The sequence below is a fragment of the Dendronephthya gigantea genome, unplaced genomic scaffold (assembly GCF_004324835.1).
Source record: "Dendronephthya gigantea isolate DGI-Jeju-01 unplaced genomic scaffold, DenGig_1.0 000021F, whole genome shotgun sequence".
In the NCBI taxonomy this organism is placed as follows: domain Eukaryota; kingdom Metazoa; phylum Cnidaria; class Anthozoa; order Malacalcyonacea; family Nephtheidae; genus Dendronephthya; species Dendronephthya gigantea.
This window is the reverse complement of record NW_021163031.1, coordinates 1,250,877-1,270,975: the sequence shown is the minus strand read 5'-3', so window position 1 is coordinate 1,270,975 and position 20,099 is coordinate 1,250,877. Positions and strand designations below refer to the sequence as shown.

The window sequence follows — 20,099 nt, the reverse complement described above, 5'->3', positions numbered from 1 at the left end:
TGTGTATAGTAAATTGTTTTGCTGATAGATTATGTGACTAGGATATGACATTTGTTTGATCCACGTTTTAAAAATTTCCTGTCTAGAGGTCTGAGCCTCTGAGGAATGTCAGTGGTTTTAGTAGATCTCTCTCTGAGGGATGGTTTTTAGAACCTACTTTCAAAGGCCACCTTCTCCCGGGCAGTACACTCAGGCAATTTCCCATATCAACCAAACTGTTAGACTGTAACAGTGCTGACTTTGCTATTTCATTTATAGATTCATTTGATAGTTTCTTCATTTATTTGCTCTAAGAAAGGAGAAATCAAAATTCTGTTTTGTAAAATATGGTGGTAAGAACATTTCAAGAGGAATGCGGCTATATAGAAAGGCTTTCTAGCCACAGCTATAGAATTAAGAAAGGGTTCGTTGATAATATGAAGGTATATTTCACACTACAACATCCAATTGTTACAAATTGCTTATTGAAAACATCAATCCAGAATTTATTCCTATTTATCTAGCTGTATGAGCACAGATAATTGTTTTTAATATATTGATCTGATGAAGGTTTTGATTGAAAGGTTTCTAAGTGATCAATAATAAATCGTCAGGTATTACCGTAAACCAATTCAAGCTTTGCTCATTTTATGTTGCAGAGAAAATTAAACCAGTTGTATTACTTTTGATTAAATTGTTTGTAAATTGAAACTCCTAGATTTTTCATTAAAAAATTAATAATAGTTTAGAAAGGTATTATTGTAGCATGTAAACTGCATGGCAAGTCTAAGGGGCTGTTACATGAGCCTGGTTAGTTTCAAGTCTTTGTCTAAATCCAAACTTGTCATCTGAATTCTGTTTTGTTTTTTATTTTGAAACATTTGGTCATCATTTGGACTTTTGGCATACCCTCATAATCATTTATACTCTGACTTGTTAATAGGTTGAAGGAATATTTTATATCAATAACCAGTTGGAAACTTTGATGTTTGATGAACTAAGACATTGGTGTAATTCTGCAGGTAAGAACAACATGTTGGTCATAACTAGTCTTGTTATGCAAAATTTCACATTACCTTAAGTTTTATATCCAATTCAATCATCAAGTGATGGAGATAAATAGAAATGAACAATTGAAAATTGTTAATATTATATATGTCATCAATCCCATAAAAGATGAATTATTTATTGTGCACCATTCCCATTTGAAAACATTTCCTACATTACACATCTCAGCACCACTTTTTGAACAGGCAACAACATGTTATTAATTATGACAAATCTTTCTAAGTTTTTTTTAAATTTCTTTAACACAGGTGTTGGAGGCTTTATTCCAGGTGTCAAACAGATTGCAAATGTTGCATCTCTTCCAGGAATAGTTGGAGTAAGATATAAAAAGATTCCAGGATGATAATTTCGATTATAGTAGATGCAAACCAACTAAAATATATTTTGTGACACTGTTGTAGAAATCTGTGGGCTTGCCTGATGTACATTCAGGATATGGATTTGCAATTGGTATATAATTACCATGTTGATATGATTAAATAACTTTTGACAAATGCATGAGCTATTGATCAAAATAACTTAGAAATGTGAAATATATTGCCACCATAATTTCGAGATAACCAGAGAGTCTAGAAACCATCACAAATATACAGGGAAGCTTCCTAATGTTTTGAACTGAGGACTTTCCTCAGTAATTTTAGAGGTGACATTTTATTTCTCCAGGTAATATGGCAGCATTTGATATGAATGATCCAAGTGCAGTTGTGTCTCCAGGTGGGGTTGGATTTGATATAAACTGTGGGGTGAGGTTAATTCGTACTAACCTGGATGAAAAAGATGTTTTACCAAGAAAAGAACAGCTTGCTCAGGTGAGTATTGACATGTCACATAAAAGAAAACATTTTCGTGTAAAAAAAGTGTTTTTTTGCACTGTTTGACAAATTGTTATTAAGTGAAAGTATTTTTTCTCAAGTCCTTATTTGATCACATTCCTGTTGGTGTTGGTTCAAAAGGCATCATACCAATGGCAGCAAAGTGAGTTTTAGTCAGAAAGTTTTGAATTTTTTAGAAACATTTAATGAAAATAACCTGTCATAATCAGCACATTTTTGTTACTTAATGTCTCAGAGATCTTGAAGAAGCGCTGGAGATGGGAATTGACTGGTCATTACGCGAAGGTGAGTAAACCTTCTGTTGAAAATTGTAAAAACATGTGTCACTTAGTGCAGGTATCAGGCCCTAAAAACCGTGTTGCAACAAACATGTGAATCGTCAAGAGTTCATATGTAGGATATTGTTTTTTTTATGAAAGTTATGCTGAGAGATATTTTTGAAAATTTCCTGCCACTCGACTTACATATTTAATATTGAGCCAACTGGGACTGACACAGCTCGTTGCTTTCAACGCGTATCCTTGAATACTCAAATTTAATATTCAAAATTTCTCGGAATATCGCGCCTCACGCTGTAGATAATGTGAATAGCAATTTGAAATTTGTCCAGTAGTGGACAACCTTTGTCTTCCAACATGTTTTCCACGATTATTGTCCATATTCTTAAGATTGTGTTAAGTTTGTAGGGGAAACATAACAAATCTTGCAAACAGACAACTTGTCTTTGCATTTAGGATAAGTCTTAACTAATATAACTATGTACAGAAATTGCGGTAGGTTGTTTCATGAATGTCATTTTATAATTCAGGTTATGCCTGGGCTGAAGACAAGGAACATTGTGAAGAATATGGCCGAATGCTTCAAGCGGACTCCTCAAAAGTCAGTCCTCGAGCGAAAAAACGCGGTCTGCCACAGGTAAGATGTCGATTTAATGCTATCATTCTTGAAGGCCCTGCATGTTTTGCGGTGCAATTATTCTTGCAACTTGTTATGCAATTCTATCACACTACCAAACTTTGTCGGATCCAATTCACTTCTGACGTATGGAATGTAGTTTGTTATTAAGAAAGCAGTACTGAATTGGCTTTAGTTGATTTGCTGCCCATATACGTTGCAAGTCAACAGACTATAAAGTATCCATCAGAAGTAAATTGGATCCGACAAAATTGGATAATGTGAACAGACCTTAACAGGGCCTTAAATGCTCTCCGTGTTTCTGTTTAACCTTGAGTAGTAAATTAATATTCAGTAGCTACATGAACTTAAAGATTTGGTAAGTTTTATTTTTCAAATCTAAATCTTCCAGCTGGGAACTCTCGGCGCTGGAAACCATTACGCTGAGATTCAGGTCGTCGATGAAATCTTCGATAATTTTGCTGCTAAAAAAATGGGCGTGGACCACAAAGGACAGGTGGGCGTGTTTTGTTGTTGAAGTAGTCTTACGTGAATCATAATATGAGATGGCCAGTTGATTTGATGATAAAATAAATTGCAAAATATATCTTTTAGGTGTGTGTGATGATACACAGCGGCAGTCGTGGTCTTGGTCATCAGGTTGCAACAGGTGAGTGAGTGAGAGATGGCTTATGAATTCTTGTGCTCTATATCGATATCAACCCACAGTATGGATAAGCCATAAAATCGTTGTAACCACCCGCGAACGTATCTGTACACCTGCACTGTCAGCTAATTTGTAGTTTGTTGTATTTTGGATATTATCACCATCGATATAATGAATAAACCTGGATAATCAAGTGAAGCTGTGCCTTTGGAGTACTACGATAGTGACTTGCATGTTTTCTATTCCTATTTTGCACTATACAGATATCAGTAACTGCATCCAGCTATATCTAGATCACTGCATTTCGACTTGTGGGCAACTAAAATACGCTATCCAGGCTTACTCATATATTGATGGTTGTAATTTGACAAATGGATACGAAGAAGCAGGCAACTTGATTAGACTCCTCCTGATGCATGTGATTTTGTACACCATGTGGCATTAGTGATCGTGGGAATAGGTGTAGGCACTTCTCATGCGCCGAACGCATTAAAAACAATAGATAATGATATGGTTTTTTTGTTTGAATTCAGACGCGTTAGTTTCAATGGAGAAGGCAATGAAACGAGACAAGATTGACGTAAACGATAGACAGGTAAAAACGAGATCTTGTGGATAAATATTCCTAATTCTGGCATCTAATACAATGAAACAAAATGTTCACTTATTCACTGGTGGTAACGTACAAACAAGCGCGTAAATCCTAAAGCTATATATATATTTGTATCAGCTTATTGTCAGCCGGTGAAGATTTTTAATGAAGATTTTTGAAGATGCGTTGTGTAAATTTGGAACCACCAATAAAACCAACCTTCATAGCGTTTTTTAACTGGGCTTAATTATTTGATCTAGCGAAAATTTTGACCGAATTACAATTGACAAAAAACCCGAAACATTTCGTTCGAACGAAAAGTTCAGTCTAGTGGAGGAGCGCGCCGGCGACGCATCAAAATCTTCTAGTTTTTTACCATTCTTTTGCAATAGAGTGAAAATATTCTCTGTCTCAATTCAGAATGTTATGTTTTGTAGCTTGCTTGTGCCACCATCAGCTCACAGGAAGGTCAGGATTATTTGAAAGGAATGGCTGCAGCTGCTAACTACGCCTGGGTGAACAGATCTTCTATGACTTTCTTAACTAGACAGGTATTGACAATATATTATTACAGACTTCTATGTATCAATGATATTTTAAAACAACTTGGCTTTTCTCGTGGTTCTTTAGAGAACCTCGAGTCCTCGACCAGTGTTTTGCCTCTCAGAAGGCCGGTTTTCCATGCGATATAGGGGCTGTTCACTGTTCACATGAGCCCGGGTTACCCGAGATTTAACGAGGCTTGAGATGATTCTGAGGTATTAAATTAGTCTTTTTGAAAGAAAACAATCACATGCTATATTGTTAGGATGACCACACGACAGCCAGGATCATGTTATTTACTCATTTCAATATCTCTCAAAGTCATTTTACGCTTGGTTATAATTATAAGCGACATTTTTTGTTTCAGCTGCAACTATCTGGAACAGATTGTTCAAATGCAAAAGAATAAATTCGCTTAGCTCAAAAATTCCGCTAGAAGTAAACCGGATTAACCGGTTTGAAAGCCTGTTTAGCCGTTTCATTTCACAGGCGTTTTTTCTAGGCATAATGCCGAAGAAAGAATATTTTCGTCTGTAGTTTCTATTGAATTGTAAAAATGAACTCAAAAATTGTAGGCATTTGCGAAAGTGTTTGGATCAACACCAGATGACTTGGATATGCAAATAATTTATGATGTCTCACACAACATTGCGAAAGTCGAAGAACACGTATCCTTTTACAAACATAATTTTCTTCTTATCTGTATTTTGTGAGTATATTTTGCATGTGGCCTCTTACATAATCAGTCTTGGCAGCACTCGCCGTACTTATTTAGCTCTAAAAGAAACGCACATGGAAATCACCCTAATTTCATCTTAATTAGCTTACATTGAAAGTGCTTACTGTTGAATCAACTTCACCTTCAAACAGCAAAAATATATTTTGAGTATAGTTTAACACTGTCCCACAGCAAGATCGTAGCCTGGGAGTGCGACATAGTAACTGTCATTAAATTTATTAAAAATTAAAACAGACAAGACTGGATATTTTAAGTTTTCTTAACTAATAAAAAGATGATCGATAATAAACAGAAAACACTGCTGGTTCATCGTAAGGGATCTACGCGAGCATTCCCTCCTCATCACCCACTTATTCCTGTCGATTATCAGGTAATTACAGAGCGTTGCATTTTCAAGTTTGCTCCTCTAATCAGCAGCAAACAACGCGAACATATGGGATAATGATGATTACTGAACTACCGATTGCAAAATATGACAATGTTTTTAAAAAAACTCTGAAGATTTCAAATAAGCTGATTAAGCTCTAAAGATCCAGTATTTCAATCTTAAACTTGCTTACGTCCAGCTGCGGTCAATTTTACCTCACGTTGCCGCAATTTTTGGTGCGATTTTGTCTTTTGATGGATGTTAAGGAGCGAGTTTTTCATTGGCTTTATAAACAGCCTATAAGACTAATTCACTTTTTCACATCATTCAAGAGAAGAAAATTGGACGTAAAATTGCAACAAGAATCGTCCATGTAAACTGACTTTTATATAATCTTTCAGTTGACTGGACAACCAGTTCTAATTGGCGGCACAATGGGCACGTGCAGGTATGTTTACCTTACTAATGCATGATTGTTGGCCTGAACAGATTTCTAGATTTGGTATTTAAAAAAATAAATAAGTATATTTTCAAAAAATTTTATACAGTTACGTGCTGACAGGAACGGAGAAAGGAATGAATGAGACATTTGGAACGACCTGTCATGGAGCTGTAAGCCAAAGATGACATTTTCACACTAAATCTCTGTTAAATCTAATTTTTCTACCAATTTATTGTTTTCAGGGACGCGCTTTGTCTCGTGCGAAATCTAGGTAAGGCCTGTTCACATTTAGCTGACTTTCTTGAAGTTTTCTAGAAAGAGCTGAAAAAGCAGACAAGAGTCATATTAATGGCTTATTCCTGACGAAATTAAGTGTAGTTGTTTCACAGGGGTCTCGGGGGGGGGGTTCTCAGTGTGGTCTTGGGGGTGAAATTCTCAGAGGGATCTGGGGGGTGAAAGTTCTCAGAGGAAGTTCTGACCTGTGATCTAATTCTCTAACAAGTATATATTTCTGTTTACCCTTTTTTCGCCTTTACCATGATATACCTGTTAAAAAATGGCCATTCTCAATAATTTCGATTTTCCTGTTACTTTAACATTTTCCCCCTGTTGGTATTTATATCAGAAACCGTCTTTTGTAAACATGTGACATAGCACCTTTGTCTGCTGTATTGCGTAAAGCAACATACATCTTTATTTTTTCTAGGCGTAATCTCGACTATCAAGATGTGCTTGCTAAGTTAGCGGAAAAAGGGATATCCATCAGAGTCGCTTCACCTAAGTTGGTTATGGAGGAGGTAGTGTAAAATTTTTATGCTAAGATTTGGAAAGAGATAACCTCGGAATCCTCCTAGTTTTATTTAATATATGTAATTCTCTTCCAGGCTCCAGAATCGTACAAGAATGTCACCGACGTCGTTGATACGTGTAAGTAGACTTCAGATTTGTATTAAGAATACAGGTCAGTTGCGAGCATCGTTCATAGGCTCGCAAATTGAAAACGTGAAGTGAGTGAGGTCTTTGTTACGGTGTTTGATCCGTGGAAAACACTATATGTATTAGTGTGAATTCCATCAGACTTCAGTCGGGACCAGCAGTACTGTAATGACCAGCAGCAGTACTGTAATGACCAGCAGCAGTACTGTAATGACCAGCAGCAGTACTGTAATGACCAGCAGCACTGTAATGACCAGCAGCAGTACTGTAATGACCAGCAGCAGTACTGTAATGACCAGCATTACTGTAATGACTAGCTTATGTCAAGTCAAGTGTCAACCCCAGCAAAAGCCTACATGTCGAAAACCTTTCATAACGCTTCTCTCTTTTCAAGGCCATGCCGCTGGGATAAGCAAGAAAGCAATCAAATTAAGACCTGTTGCTGTTATCAAAGGATAGTGTCGAAACATGTTGCTATGGAAACAAGTACGTGTGCGTTGTTGTGGAGCATAGTATATAAGTATGCATGGTTGGATGACTTCACCCCCAGATTTAATATTTCGAATGGACTTCACTGAAAACCTTTGCGAATCGTCTCTTCTGAAGCAGTTAAAAAACCTCAAAGTTAGCACTGGATAAATATTAGAAAATAATTTGAGAGAACGCGTTAAGACGATTATTAAAAGGGCCGGAGCTGAAGGGAAAATAAAAAATTGAGAAGAACGCACTAACAGCCAAAGAGAACGATAATTTCGTCTACAGATTCTTCGGATTAACGCGAAATATAATTTAATACCAAAATTTAAATCAATTACCACCGCCACCAGGGTGTTTTAATACGGAAACTTGGATATGTATTTATAATCGACAAATAAAAGTAAATTTACAGTTCATTTTAAAGCTTAAAACAAAACATACGAAGGCATTTGTTCACCCCACATCGTTTTCGTGTTTACCATTTTGTGTACAACATATTAGTACAAAGTCCTCCCCCCCTATTAATAATGATAAACCATAAATATGGCGTATATTACATGATTACATCCACTGAGTCAGTCATTACATCCTATTCCAAGAGTACGCCCCTAGAATATCTTTGCTAGCCACGTCAGCACGCAGAAATGCCAACAAAACCACGTTGACGTGCTGATTATAATTGAAAAACAAACCTCAACTCATTATCAACGCGACCGATCCTATACAGTATACCGCAGCGTGAAAACGAATATTAAATGAGTAAAATGTTTCTTGATTAAGTTCTAAATTTTCGATAGTTGATTGTTACTTTATGCCAAGCAGTTTCATTCTGTTGATGGCAGTCGTTGCATTGAATGCTTGCTACAAGGAAAACAAAAAAATATGTTCACAGGGTCCGGTAAAGGAATTAATATGTTCGTTCATGGAAATCTCTGTATTGCTCATGATTTTGTGCCCTCACTACTGCCCTGTGCTGTTGGTTTCAGGGAAAATTTTGTAACCATAATGATTGCTCATAACATTACCTTCCATCTGTTTTTGGCAAAAGATTTTTTCATTTGTTCACTAACAGATACATGGATATCTCTACTTGACGCTGTTCCCCCTGATATCCTGCCAAATGATATAAAACTTTTTTTTTCATAATCGGACATAATACTTAAATTTGGGTATGCAGAAATTTGACAATGCCAATAGCCCTACCATTAATGCACTAAATGTTGACTGAGCATGGATGCACTAAATGTTGACTTGCCATGGATGGACTAAATGTTGACCTACTGTGGGTGCACTATTTATATTATAAATGTTGACATACGGTGGATGCACTAAATGTTGACCTACCATGGATGCACTAAAGCTTCGCTGCAGGTGAATCGTTTCTCAGGATCTGGTTCCATAAGGTGGCCAACTAAATCTTTTGCTGCAAAAAAAATTTGGGACAGAAATTTTAATCTCTGATATAATATGACAATTCCATGTTGGCAAAATGTACAATTAACAAAAATTAAATTCTGCAAAATTAACTATGATCAACCTCATTATTACCTGATGGTGAGATATCATCCCTAAAAACCAAACATAGAGAAAAGTTTTTAATGGTGAAAAAGTACCAGATGAGCTTAACCTTGACCATAAATATCAACAGTTTATTACACCCACCAGTAAGGTGCATCAAATTCATATTCTGCTCTCATTATCTGTGCAAATAATGTAGAATCATCTTCATCATAGAATGGAGGATAGCCACACAACCTGAACAAGAAATTGATCTTATCGCACATGTTCTATTATATCCAAAAATGCCTTTGCATTGATAAAATATTTGAAGTTTACTTACAAAATGTATGCTATAACACCAATTGACCAACAATCCACTGGTGGTCCATATGGTTGCTGTTTCAAGACTTCAGGAGCTAGTACACAATAGTTGTACATATATTTTAACACATTGATTCACTGCTCTAAAAATATAACTAAAGTAGTAGAGTTAAAATAACTGACCAACATATCCTGGTGTCCCACAAGCAGTGTCCATTACACCATCTTCTGTGCCTTTAGATAACCCAAAATCACTGATCATTAATCTTGCATCTTCATCTTCCCTAAATAAAATGTTTATTCACTGAGTCAAACATTGAATAGAGTAAGATTGTTCACTTTATTTGGCATTGATTAATTAAGTCCTTTAGTCCAGCTTCACAAAATATTAAACTTACGTTTCATAGAGCAAATTTTCAGGCTAAACGAGATTGAGAAGTTACAGTATGTTAAAGACATTATTGAACATCTATCATTTAAAGCATGGTTTGAGGCGCCATCACTAGAGGGGGACCTCGGACACAAAGTCGCAAGGAGGAATACATTTGAGGTTACTAACAGTATTTGTTAGCATTACCTTTAAATCCCTATGAACAACACCCAAGGTATCATGTAAATAAGCACAAGCTTCTAATATACACTTCAGAGCATCACTAGCATCTTTTTCAGTATAACTCCCACATTCAACTATACGGTCAAACAGTTCCCCTCCTGTGACACTGCAAAAAGCAAGAACATGTTAGTCACAAGGACATATATTTTGGAACATGCAACAGACAGCTGAATATTGCTTTCAGATGACCTTATCAATATGTTGAACCTGCAGAATTCTTAGCACTACTTACAGATCCATAACTAGATAGAGGTGTGTTTTATTGTCATATAACTCTTTCATTCCAATTATGTGTTTGTGGTTAACTCTAAACAAATTTTGGTGATGCTGTATTAACAAGGTAAAATAGATGCATTCAAATTGTGCTGTAATATTGAGGTCTCTTGTAATAACAAGGTACCCATAGGATTGGGTTCTATCTTGAGTAGTAATGGTCTCTAATGGCCAAATTACCCAGCAGTTAACTAATGTCTTGTGACTTCAACTATAACCAGACAGATAGAAGTTATGAATGTGCCAGACAAAGCTATTTTTGTGTGAAAGTGAGAGCAAGACATAAACTTTAGCAAGTGAGTTTTGTAATGTTCCCAGTTTAAATTTATAAAATTAGATATAGAACAGGTGACACTTAACATGCATGATTGCCTGCTGAGTTACAAAAACTTAAATTTGAAATAACTAATAAAGATGTTTGGTTTTATTAACCTGCTGAGGTTAGGAACCAACATTGAGTACTCTTGGAAATTTTGCCCAATGAAAATCTTTTTTCAGAAGTAATATTTCATAGGATTTTGCAGAAAACTCAATATTTCTTACAATTTGGTAGATAAAAGAATTTCTAATTACAAATGTTACAATTTAATATATAATTGGCAATATTCCTCTTGGCACACTTCCACTGATATACAAATTTGGCAGTGAGGGAAATTTAGAAACCTCGTAGACCGATTACTTGAGGCAGGTTTTTTTATTAATGGACAAAAAAAGTAGGTACTAAAACACAAATAACTCCTTCAATCGTAGTAACCGGAAATATACTGAATTACACTTTGTTTATAAATGACTTACTTTTTCAGAATACTTATTTCATTTCCAATGCTATCTTCTTTGCCTTTCAGCTGTTTCTTCGCAATGCATTTAATAGCATAAGCTTTTCCGCTTGATTTTTCTACACCTCTTACAACTTCTGAAAACGCTCCTCTGCCATAACACAAGCAAACACAACAAATTGAACAAATGCAATTATATAACCAACTCATTCACTTCCTCTTATACGTATTATTATTTTATATGCGATATTAAGTTATCCGTTCAACATGATTTTGACCTTACTGAAAAAATATACACAACAAAATTCTGGAGCTACAGTAGTGATTTGAGCCAAGGGAAATCCTAACGGCCTTAATATAGCCTTTTTTATCAAACATTACAAAAATATTCTCCACAATATGTTTCATACTTCAAGCCTTTAACCGCCGAATTTGTAAATGAACTGAACTAAAAACAATGTATTTACACAATATTTGTAGATAAATGAACTTAGTGTTATACTGCTTGTTATACGGACAAACACAGTCTAAAGTTTCTTGTAATTTAAACTTGCTCCCTTCTGTCAGCAAAACTGAACATATAGAATAATTTTGGTCGACTTACGTGCCAAGAACTTCTTTTAAATCGTAAAACTTTGTGATTTTCTCGTCGAAATTTGACTTTCCAAATAGTGGCATGCTGTTAGAAGCCATATAAACACGTCCACGCAGAGCGGAAAGAAATAAAACATATATAGAATGTAAGTAGAAATTCGACACCCGGACACGGCACTAATTGCTATGCCAGCTGTCCTGCTGTGTAGCGCTTTTGTAATACTGAAGGAATACTGAATAGTTGTATTGAGTGAAATATATACCTGTCAACGGCCGAATAACCAAACTAAAACTAAATAGGTCCTATGTAAGCGTAACTTCGTCAACACTGCAAATTTTTCCTCGCGTTACTAGCAGTGTAAATGTACTTGGATTTATAAGCCGCAAACCCAATGTTTGTATACAAACAGTACCAATGACCAATAGTACCCATTTATAGATGACCTTACCGGGGCCGTCAAGGGGAATGGAGACTGGCGAAAATTACGATATCTGATGATATCACAATACCATGGATAATTACTAATTAGGGATATTAATGCAATTTCGAAGTTCGAACACTGGGCTGCAACCTTATAAAGTAACTTATAGCAGACTCAAGGTTGATTAAGGTTGATTAAACGTTTGTTGAACAAGCCAACCTCGTATTCAGGATGAGGCATCCTGAACTTCCGGTTTACGTGTGGGTAGTGTTATGGATGTACCTAACTACATTCAAGCTACGTTCACAAGGAACCGGGCGAATTTTGGAACGTGCTCAAATTTGTACGGTTTTCTCGTATGAACATGTAGAACCGGGTCAAATGTTTTTCCATTTTCACCGCGTGAACACCTGAACCAGATGAATTCGATGGACGGTCAAATTTTCTGGTCCTGTGTCATCATGTGTTAACGTAGCTTAGAATCTTGATGCAGTTGAAAAACCTCCCCGAAATATTGGGAATATTGCTTTACAGCTTTCGTACAATCGCGCTGAAGGCAGAAGTAGTATACTAAACCATAAAATGTGTTATCGACTTAACGACAAATGTACGACTACATGATATTGTAACCGCAAGAGTCTAAAATCGTCCACAAATACCACAAAATATCTGAGACAAACATCCCCTCCCCCAGTCTCAATGTTGTCTCTAAGGGCGCTTTCCATTAAGCGGCCAAAATGGTCAGACTGGTCGTATTTCGAATTGAAAGAGAGTTTTTCTTTTAAAATATAGCGGTAAAACTACATTTTCCGTGAAAACCAGATGCAAATATCGATAAACTTGAATGCAGATTTCTTAAAACACTCTAAAATACCCGTAATCTGTTTGTAGTGAAAAACAACAAGCTAGGACCGGTCTGGTCGTTTTTACCGTATAAAGGAAGGGGTTAGGAAGCGCCCTAATATAAAATTGGGAATCTATGGTTGCACATGCCCACATAATTGTAGGACAATTTACATTTGTGAGCAAAAGCAACTAGAAGGTTATTACAACATTGAAATGGGAGGGAAGGGGGCATAATTTGAAAAGTCTCAATATATTTTGTTTGCATATATTGTTGAAAACAGAGGCAATCACCTTTAGTGAACTGATCGTCTTAGAAATTTAATTTAATCCAGTTTCTTATAGGGCTCAATGGCTAAGAAAATTAAGGCCAATCTCTATAGGAAGCTGACTGTGCTCGTGACTGGTATTTACTCGCGAAGTTTAGAACGAACTTCGTAGTTTATTATCAGATATTTTGAGCCAGCCAACTAGAAAATTAATTCAATTCAAACGCGTTTTGGGCAGATTCGTACAAAGAAAATGTTTTAAATGCTACTCCAGTTTAAATATCGCCCAGTAGGCCACAATAATTACGGACTAAATCACATCCAGCAGGATCACATTCGCAGCATGCACTCCAGCTATATAAAATAAGTCCATTTTTTAGGCCTTTGCAAAATAGGAACAAGTATAAAATTAAATGTTGCCGCAAAAACTAACAAATACGGATTACATAAGAAAATCAAACGCTTATTATATACTTTAATTTTCGCTATAAAGAGTGACAGACGCCTAATCTTAGCCTAATTACCATGCCTTTAGAGATGAATTAGCCGATAACAATAATTTTGTCTGAAATTCCGGTCTTATTATTGACCATGATAAGATTTGGTGAATGGCTATAAAAACAAACTATATTTATTGCAAATATCCGCCGTTTGAAAAACCACAAACAATCGTCTTGTATTATAATGAACAGACATTGGCCAAAACAAATGGGATTAAATACACTTTATTGAAAGTCAAAAGTCAACAGACTAAACACCGCTGTTTTATGAAAATTGATATTTGAAGCAAAGGTAAATGAAAATTTCGAGCGAGATCTTCTGGCTAGGCAGCTGGTTAAGACCAAACACTTTTTGATTTGACAGCCTTCAGTCAAACTGACGAAATAACGTAGTTATCTCATGTCTGTTTGGTAAATGAACCTAACTAGTCCTATTAAAGATTGTTTCACGTTTTAAACTTTTTGAATCGTGCTTTTATTTCGTTCCTTCCGTATTCAGGAAGTAGTAATTATGTGTGGTTGAATTCTCGACCATATTGTCTCCGGCAACTCTTAATCTACTCTCAATATGCCATTAAACGATTACAGAATTCCTTACAAAATGAAACGACGTCTTACGACTTACCGCTTAGATTTTCGTTTCTTTTCTCCTTTCCCATCAGCGGCCTCGATCGTTCCATTTTGTTCTTCCATATCTCAACTATTCACAAGACACCTTTTCCGTCCAATTGCGGACACAAAGCTTAAATCAAGCCGTTTGTTGTATCCAGAGTAAGGTAAATGGCTAGCAGGGATTTAGAAGTGGAGACGCATTTCAAATACCTCGGCTAACACGCTGAGCTTCAAAGCAAACACATGAAGGTAGAGTTCATTTGCTTTCAAGGCGGGGGCAGTGATTGTATTAATATCTCTGACAATTGAGGCGTCTTGAACAAAAGACAGACATCTTCTGTGCATTGTTCATGAGAGAATGTTCTGGAGGGGAGGTAGGGGGATTGTCACGATCAATTGTCACGAAGTCCTACTGATAAGTACTGCAAAATCTGTAGTTTTAACAACACAAATCGTTTGTTAATCGCGGTTTTATATCACTCATTTGACCCAATGGCGCAAATTGAACTATTCCTCAATGATCCCTTTTTTCTTTACTGAAAAAATGTTACAAGATTGTGTTCTGATTGTGACCCTGTTATGTCGATTTTTTTCACGTTAAACTGTCAGTATACGCGCTAATATGTTTCAATATATTTTAGTTGTGACACACTGTAATATATTTTAATATCATGCTGTTATTTCAAATGCCAAACCATAGGGTCATTCTTGCACACCCCTTGAATATAATTTGACTTCCAAGTTCCAACTGAAATACAGTGATGAAAAAGCAGTAAGCGTAAGCGAACACTTGTAAAGTTTAGAAATAAGTCAAACATTGGGCGAGTTATAAAATAGTAGATGTATAGATAAGTAAAATATTAAAAACATGTACATCTTACGTGTATCAAAACCTGATCCGTTTAATCTTTTGTGAGTGATCTTATATGATTTGTATCGGCATTGCTGTTCCACAATGTCACTCAGGAGAAGAACAATAAAGCATCTGTGCAAGAACCGAAAGGTATCACAGATCATAACAGATTCACCTGTACAAAAACTGCGTTGATTGCGTCTAACGGAATTGTTGTATTAGAGTATTTAATAACTGATTTTGATTTCGTGTATTCATTCACTCATCCACTTGAGTGAAATTACACAGGAATGCTGAACGACAATGCGACATATATATTCGAATTTAATATGTTGACCACTTGAACGTCTCTTGACATATGCTATTTAGAACACGCGAGACAACCAATAAAGAGGTTTACATAAGGACGGAACGCAAAAGTCAAAATGACTCCTGTTAAGGTCAGAGGTACCAAGGGCAATTCGGATTAGGTTGATTTTTCAGTAATTTGCCGACGAAGCTTCATTACGAATTCTAGAATTCATAACTATTTACTTTTGTTGAGGAATGGTAAATTTGAAAATTGAAACATACAATACAAAACTCTAACAACTATCGATCTCATCACATATCAATACTGACCGTTTTTTACATAGTTCCGGGATAAGTGCGATTCTCGGTAAAGATCCCGAGATGGTCGCAGTAATGTATAACAAGTTGCAGTCGTGTATAAAAGTAGTTAATTTCATTCTTCGTGATGGGCACACTGTTTTGATGGACAATTTTTAAAATTTATGTAATCCTGTTTATTAACACAAAGCGAATTCCTGTATTCTGGGTAGTGGGAATTTAAGGAATTTGAAAGATTATATGATTAGTTAAATATATCTTGCAAAAAATATGCAACAACATTTTTTCCAGTTTCGCCTTTATTGATGCAGGTGGGTGGACTAGTTAAATGTAATGCTTTTTAATTTTCATTAAAAATTTAAGATCGTCGATCGGTCGATGTAGTCATAGTTGTGTAATAGCATATAGCTTTGTCTCTGCGTTCATCTAAGTCCGCAAATACAGAAAATGAAGACAACTACAAGTGAACTGTAATCCGAACTATTTCACATTCGTGAAAATGACTTGTTGGTGACAGAGGCCACCATTATCAAAACTAGACGTAACTCGCAACAAACAACGAGCTGAAATGTCTTATTATTCATTGTTTTAATGCTTTTGCCACATGAGAAGTGGCTCGTTAGAAACAGTCGTTCTTGGAAGGGCAAGAAATTGAGAATAAACGAGGAATGTCAAGAATGACAAAACTGGATCAAACCAAAATATTTTTAACGTGTTGCTAATGTTGTTCTGCAAATCTATACCGTGCTCTAACGTAATCGCTTTCCCGTATGGCAACATTTCCGGAACTGTATACAAATAGATTATTTCCAGCAAGAAAAGGCTATTCAATTGTTTTATCTGGACTGTAGTTGGCATCAATTCTTTATGTTGGGTTGATATATTTCATGTTGCAAAGAAGTGAAGTTAGGAATTCAGGAACTATTTTATTTATTTCACTGTTAATTTCCTTGACTGTGGTTGTTTTTGAAAATTGCAATATTTACACAAGTGTGACAGTAAGATGAATACTCATCACAATACTCTTTATCAAATGAACATATATTTTCACAACAGTTTTACAGTTTGGGTACATCCAGTTAAATATTTTTTTTATATAAAATAAGTTTCTATTTTGAGGACTCAGCTGCTTCTTTTTCTTCTATTTGTCTGAGGGCCTCCTCACGAGCCCAGGTTCCCAAACTAAAAATAGAAAACCGTACTGATGACAAATACATAGGTGTCAGAAGATTTATAAAAATTTGACTTTTACTTGATGTCAGTGGCTGTGCAATTTGGTCACTGATGATGTTGCCACGCTGACATTGGTCAATATATTTCACTATTGTGAATCTGGGTTATGGCAAAAAGTGTTATGGGTGGATGCCCCCCCTGCCACCACCTTACCCGGCTACCAAAAGGTATGGAGAGTATAAATAGTATAAGAAAAGAATGACAACTTACGATGTATCAGGTCTATAATAGAAACCTATACCAAGAATAAGAATTGAAACAATCCACCATCGATACCAAATTGCCTCCCAATCTTCCCACTCACGTTTTTCACCATTCAGACGAGGCTGAAAAGTCAGACAGAGATGGTGTTGTAAAACTATAGCATACATATGCCATATCCAAAACATCATACACTTGCAACAAGAATTTAGAGCATTATTCTGATGGCTCACCTTTTCATTAAAAAGAAATCCATTCGGAGGTTCTCTTTCCTTGGTAAATAAGCTCATGCATCTTTTATTTCTCTCTAAGACAGGCTGTAATCGTCTTGCTAGTCGAAATTGGCGAAACAAAAAATTCGCCATCTTTGATTTGGTATTTGCGCAATTATTTGCGAAGTCCTGGGATCGAAAATGCCAATGATGGTCCAAAAATGATGGTAATTTCGAAATTTACTTGCAAATTACAACGTGGTGCTTCTACGAATTGATGATTTAGGTTATTTCAGGTTTGGTTGCAAGATAGAATATCATAAAATCACATGCAACCATAGGCAAAATCTTTTCCAGGCAGAGGTCTCGAAAATGCCCTGCCCCAGGGGATAAAACATAGGGAACATATTTATTCCTCCAGAAAGTGAGACAGACCAAAGCGGTTAATAATTTAATTTTTACTAAAGTTAACGTTCGGACGCATTATACATGTAATTAGCGACGAAAAAAGCAATCAAAACCTCATTAATTTAATTTATTGAAATCACTTCAATTCATCGTGATAATCTTAAATCCATATTTCCAAATGTGAAAATTAAAGAAAAACATCAATCAGTGGTTAAAACGTCAAACGTTACATCATTCTGCATCAGTGATGTGGTGATATTGATCTTCTAACAATCACAACCTTGAAAGACTGTCATGCACGGAATTCTTATCGGAATTTATGGTACTAAGAAAAAGGAATTTCTAAGATTTGGAAGCACATTGTGATCCGCGCGCTTTTCAACATGCAACATGGCGACAGAGAAAAGTCGAGAAGGGAATCGACTAACCCCAGTTTTACGCATTGAATTGTCACCAGTAGAAGAACTAAAACAACGCCATTGTCAGTCTTCAGAAACGAAAAAAAAACAAAGATGTGATAAAAGGCGAAAAGAGTACGACCAGAAGCTAAAGGAGGTAGAAAGACGTATAAACATTGCAGCCGGCGGAGAGCCGTACATCACGTTGGAAAACCGTGTCGACTTTGAGAAGTTTCCTGAACAGTTTAATTACACTTGTAAGAATGTTGCTGGTCCTGGTGTGAAGCTCTGGCCAGACCCAGCATATATAGTTGCATGCGATTGCAAAGATAAGTGCAGCGAAAAAAATTGTAGCTGTCCACTTTATTCTGGCAGTGAGTTTGCTTATGATGAATATGGTAGAGTTACCCTTGCTAGAAGAAGACCCATATACGAGTGTAATATGAAGTGTCCTTGCCAGCACAATTGTCGAAATAGGGTTGTGCAACGTGGTCGAAGGGTTAATGTAAGTTGAACAGCCAGGGGTCGGTTGTATAAAACCTTTTAACTACTCTTTGGCATTGCATATTTAAATCCTAGTTAACTCAGAAATGCACAACTCTGATTGGCCAATTCTGTCCTAAACTACAGTTAAAAATTAACTAGTCTTTTATACAACTGGTAATTTTTAGCGCTAAACAAACATTGTGTGGGCGAATGACCTTTTATTAGTTACTTTTTATGTTTCTGGAGAGGAAAACCAGTTTGCAGAGTACAACAATCAACAAACACCAAGATGTTTCTTTACATGTCTTTGCACAATCAAATCAAAAGACTATTTGGAAAATTCTACTTGACTATTAAAGTGAACAGCATGTAAAACCAGAGGGGTTCAAACTTTTAGATTTGTACAGCTATACCATAGTCCATATATCTTTTCTAGGTTTGCATTTTCCGCACTAAGAAGAAAGGTTGGGGCTTGAAAACCTTGGAATACATTCATGCCAATCAGTTTGTGACAGAGTATGTTGGTGAAATCCTTACAAGTGAAGATGCTGAGATTCGTGGTCAGAAGTATGACAAAATGGGACAGACATATCTCTTTGACTTGGATTATAATGAGGGAGATTGTCTTTATACAATTGATGCATATCGCTATGGAAATGTAGCTCATTTTATGAATCATTCTGTAAGTATATATTTTTATCATCTGTATTTTACCTTATATCCCTAGTGAATCAAATTGCTTACTTTAGCTTTGGATTATTTTAACAACCAACCAATTGTGGTTAATCAAAGATCAGGTTAATTTTCTATGCTTTTCAATCAAATTTTAAATGTTTATTTTTTAATAGTCTTTTAAAATTCACAAAATAGACAGAGAAATGTTAGGAATGTTGCATAGAAATGTTTCTGCTTTTAAAAATGAAAGTTTCCTATGGGGAGGAAATTAGTATATCAGGTTGATATTAAGTTATTAAATGTGTTGCTTGTTAGCATCATTTTTCTGTTAAAATTTGGCCCTACATAAAAAATGCTAGGACCATATCATTAGCAATAAAATGTGATATTTCATATTATCAGTGTGATCCAAATTTGGTTGTCTATGGTGTATGGATAGACAATGCAGACCCCCACCTACCCCATATTGCCCTATTTGCCACCCGTGACATACAGCGAGGTGAAGAATTGACATTTGATTACCTCATGACACGCAACAATCAGAGTCCATCAAAATCAACCCAGCATATGAAATGTTATTGTAAGTCAGCAAACTGTCGTAAATGGTTATGTTGAATATATTTTTCTATTTTCTATTTATTATACACACATATGGCATTTTGTAAATATTTGTTGCTTGATTTTTCAAACATTTTACCATTTGTCATAAGTCAGGCTAAAAATTTTTTGCATCATATCAATACATGTTCTTATTTTGGACATAT

The 20,099-nt window shown here is 35.8% G+C and overlaps 4 protein-coding genes across 7 annotated transcripts; 2 read left to right on the top strand and 2 right to left on the bottom strand.

Moving 5' to 3' along the window:
- The first annotated feature begins 172 nt into the window (after positions 1-172).
- LOC114521825 (tRNA-splicing ligase RtcB homolog) lies at positions 173-7,953 on the top strand. 3 transcript variants are annotated; one of them, XM_028542369.1, is made up of 20 exons: positions 173-422; positions 923-1,001; positions 1,296-1,363; positions 1,449-1,497; positions 1,711-1,856; positions 1,961-2,022; positions 2,116-2,165; positions 2,689-2,795; positions 3,187-3,291; positions 3,390-3,444; positions 3,975-4,036; positions 4,471-4,584; positions 5,152-5,244; positions 5,590-5,685; positions 6,084-6,130; positions 6,231-6,294; positions 6,367-6,395; positions 6,831-6,921; positions 7,009-7,051; positions 7,455-7,953. In XM_028542369.1, the coding sequence occupies exons 1-20, from the start codon at positions 327-329 to the stop codon at positions 7,517-7,519; spliced, it is 1,521 nt and encodes a 506-aa protein (XP_028398170.1). In that variant the 5' UTR covers positions 173-326; the 3' UTR covers positions 7,520-7,953. The 3 variants fall into 3 exon arrangements, with proteins under 3 accessions (XP_028398170.1, XP_028398172.1, XP_028398171.1); XM_028542371.1 differs by having other exon boundaries at positions 329-593; XM_028542370.1 differs by having other exon boundaries at positions 361-422; positions 504-1,001.
- Positions 7,954-8,055: 102 nt separating this feature from the next.
- Positions 8,056-14,522, bottom strand: LOC114521828 (calcium/calmodulin-dependent protein kinase type 1D-like). Of its 2 annotated transcripts, none has more exons than XM_028542374.1 (13): positions 14,274-14,522; positions 11,625-11,699; positions 11,040-11,171; positions 10,204-10,278; positions 9,936-10,077; positions 9,757-9,779; positions 9,542-9,642; positions 9,378-9,453; positions 9,200-9,292; positions 9,086-9,105; positions 8,882-8,960; positions 8,563-8,650; positions 8,056-8,398 (listed from the first exon to the last, which is right to left on the bottom strand). In XM_028542374.1, exons 1-13 carry the CDS (start codon positions 14,339-14,341, stop codon positions 8,342-8,344), a joined length of 1,029 nt encoding a protein of 342 aa, XP_028398175.1. In that variant the 5' UTR covers positions 14,342-14,522; the 3' UTR covers positions 8,056-8,341. The 2 variants fall into 2 exon arrangements, with proteins under 2 accessions (XP_028398175.1, XP_028398176.1); XM_028542375.1 differs by lacking the exon at positions 14,274-14,522 and adding an exon at positions 11,878-12,695.
- Positions 14,523-16,742: 2,220 nt separating this feature from the next.
- LOC114521830 lies at positions 16,743-17,534 on the bottom strand. The gene is made up of 3 exons (XM_028542378.1): positions 17,390-17,534; positions 17,166-17,281; positions 16,743-16,904 (listed from the first exon to the last, which is right to left on the bottom strand). Exons 1-3 carry the CDS (start codon positions 17,519-17,521, stop codon positions 16,832-16,834), a joined length of 321 nt encoding a protein of 106 aa, XP_028398179.1. The 5' UTR covers positions 17,522-17,534; the 3' UTR covers positions 16,743-16,831.
- A 618-nt stretch (positions 17,535-18,152) lies between these two features.
- On the top strand, positions 18,153-19,995 carry LOC114521829 (histone-lysine N-methyltransferase SUV39H2-like). The gene is made up of 3 exons (XM_028542376.1): positions 18,153-18,679; positions 19,097-19,342; positions 19,738-19,995. The coding sequence occupies exons 1-3, from the start codon at positions 18,167-18,169 to the stop codon at positions 19,948-19,950; spliced, it is 972 nt and encodes a 323-aa protein (XP_028398177.1). The 5' UTR covers positions 18,153-18,166; the 3' UTR covers positions 19,951-19,995.
- The last annotated feature ends 104 nt before the right edge of the window (positions 19,996-20,099 follow it).

Bases quoted from the DNA above. Each gene is read 5' to 3' on its own strand.
- LOC114521825 (XM_028542369.1), top strand. From the start codon at position 327: ATGGTGGTAAGAACATTTCAAGAGGAATGCGGCTATATAGAAAGGCTT. The intron at 2,166-2,688 runs GTGAGTAAACCT...TTTATAATTCAG, and splicing joins TGACTGGTCATTACGCGAAG to GTTATGCCTGGGCTGAAGAC. The intron at 4,585-5,151 runs GTATTGACAATA...CAAAAATTGTAG, and splicing joins TGACTTTCTTAACTAGACAG to GCATTTGCGAAAGTGTTTGG.
- LOC114521830 (XM_028542378.1), bottom strand. From the start codon at position 17,521: ATGGCGAATTTTTTGTTTCGCCAATTTCGACTAGCAAGACGATTACAG. The intron at 17,282-17,389 runs GTGAGCCATCAG...CTGACTTTTCAG, and splicing joins GATTTCTTTTTAATGAAAAG to CCTCGTCTGAATGGTGAAAA. The intron at 16,905-17,165 runs GTAAGTTGTCAT...TTCTATTTTTAG, and splicing joins TATTATAGACCTGATACATC to TTTGGGAACCTGGGCTCGTG.
- LOC114521829 (XM_028542376.1), top strand. From the start codon at position 18,167: ATGGCGACAGAGAAAAGTCGAGAAGGGAATCGACTAACCCCAGTTTTA. The intron at 18,680-19,096 runs GTAAGTTGAACA...TATCTTTTCTAG, and splicing joins AACGTGGTCGAAGGGTTAAT to GTTTGCATTTTCCGCACTAA. The intron at 19,343-19,737 runs GTAAGTATATAT...TCATATTATCAG, and splicing joins CTCATTTTATGAATCATTCT to TGTGATCCAAATTTGGTTGT.
- LOC114521828 (XM_028542374.1), bottom strand. From the start codon at position 14,341: ATGGAAGAACAAAATGGAACGATCGAGGCCGCTGATGGGAAAGGAGAA. The intron at 11,172-11,624 runs GTAAGTCGACCA...GTGTTATGGCAG, and splicing joins TTAAAAGAAGTTCTTGGCAC to AGGAGCGTTTTCAGAAGTTG. The intron at 10,279-11,039 runs GTAAGTCATTTA...AAATTTGTTTAG, and splicing joins GAAATAAGTATTCTGAAAAA to AGTTAACCACAAACACATAA.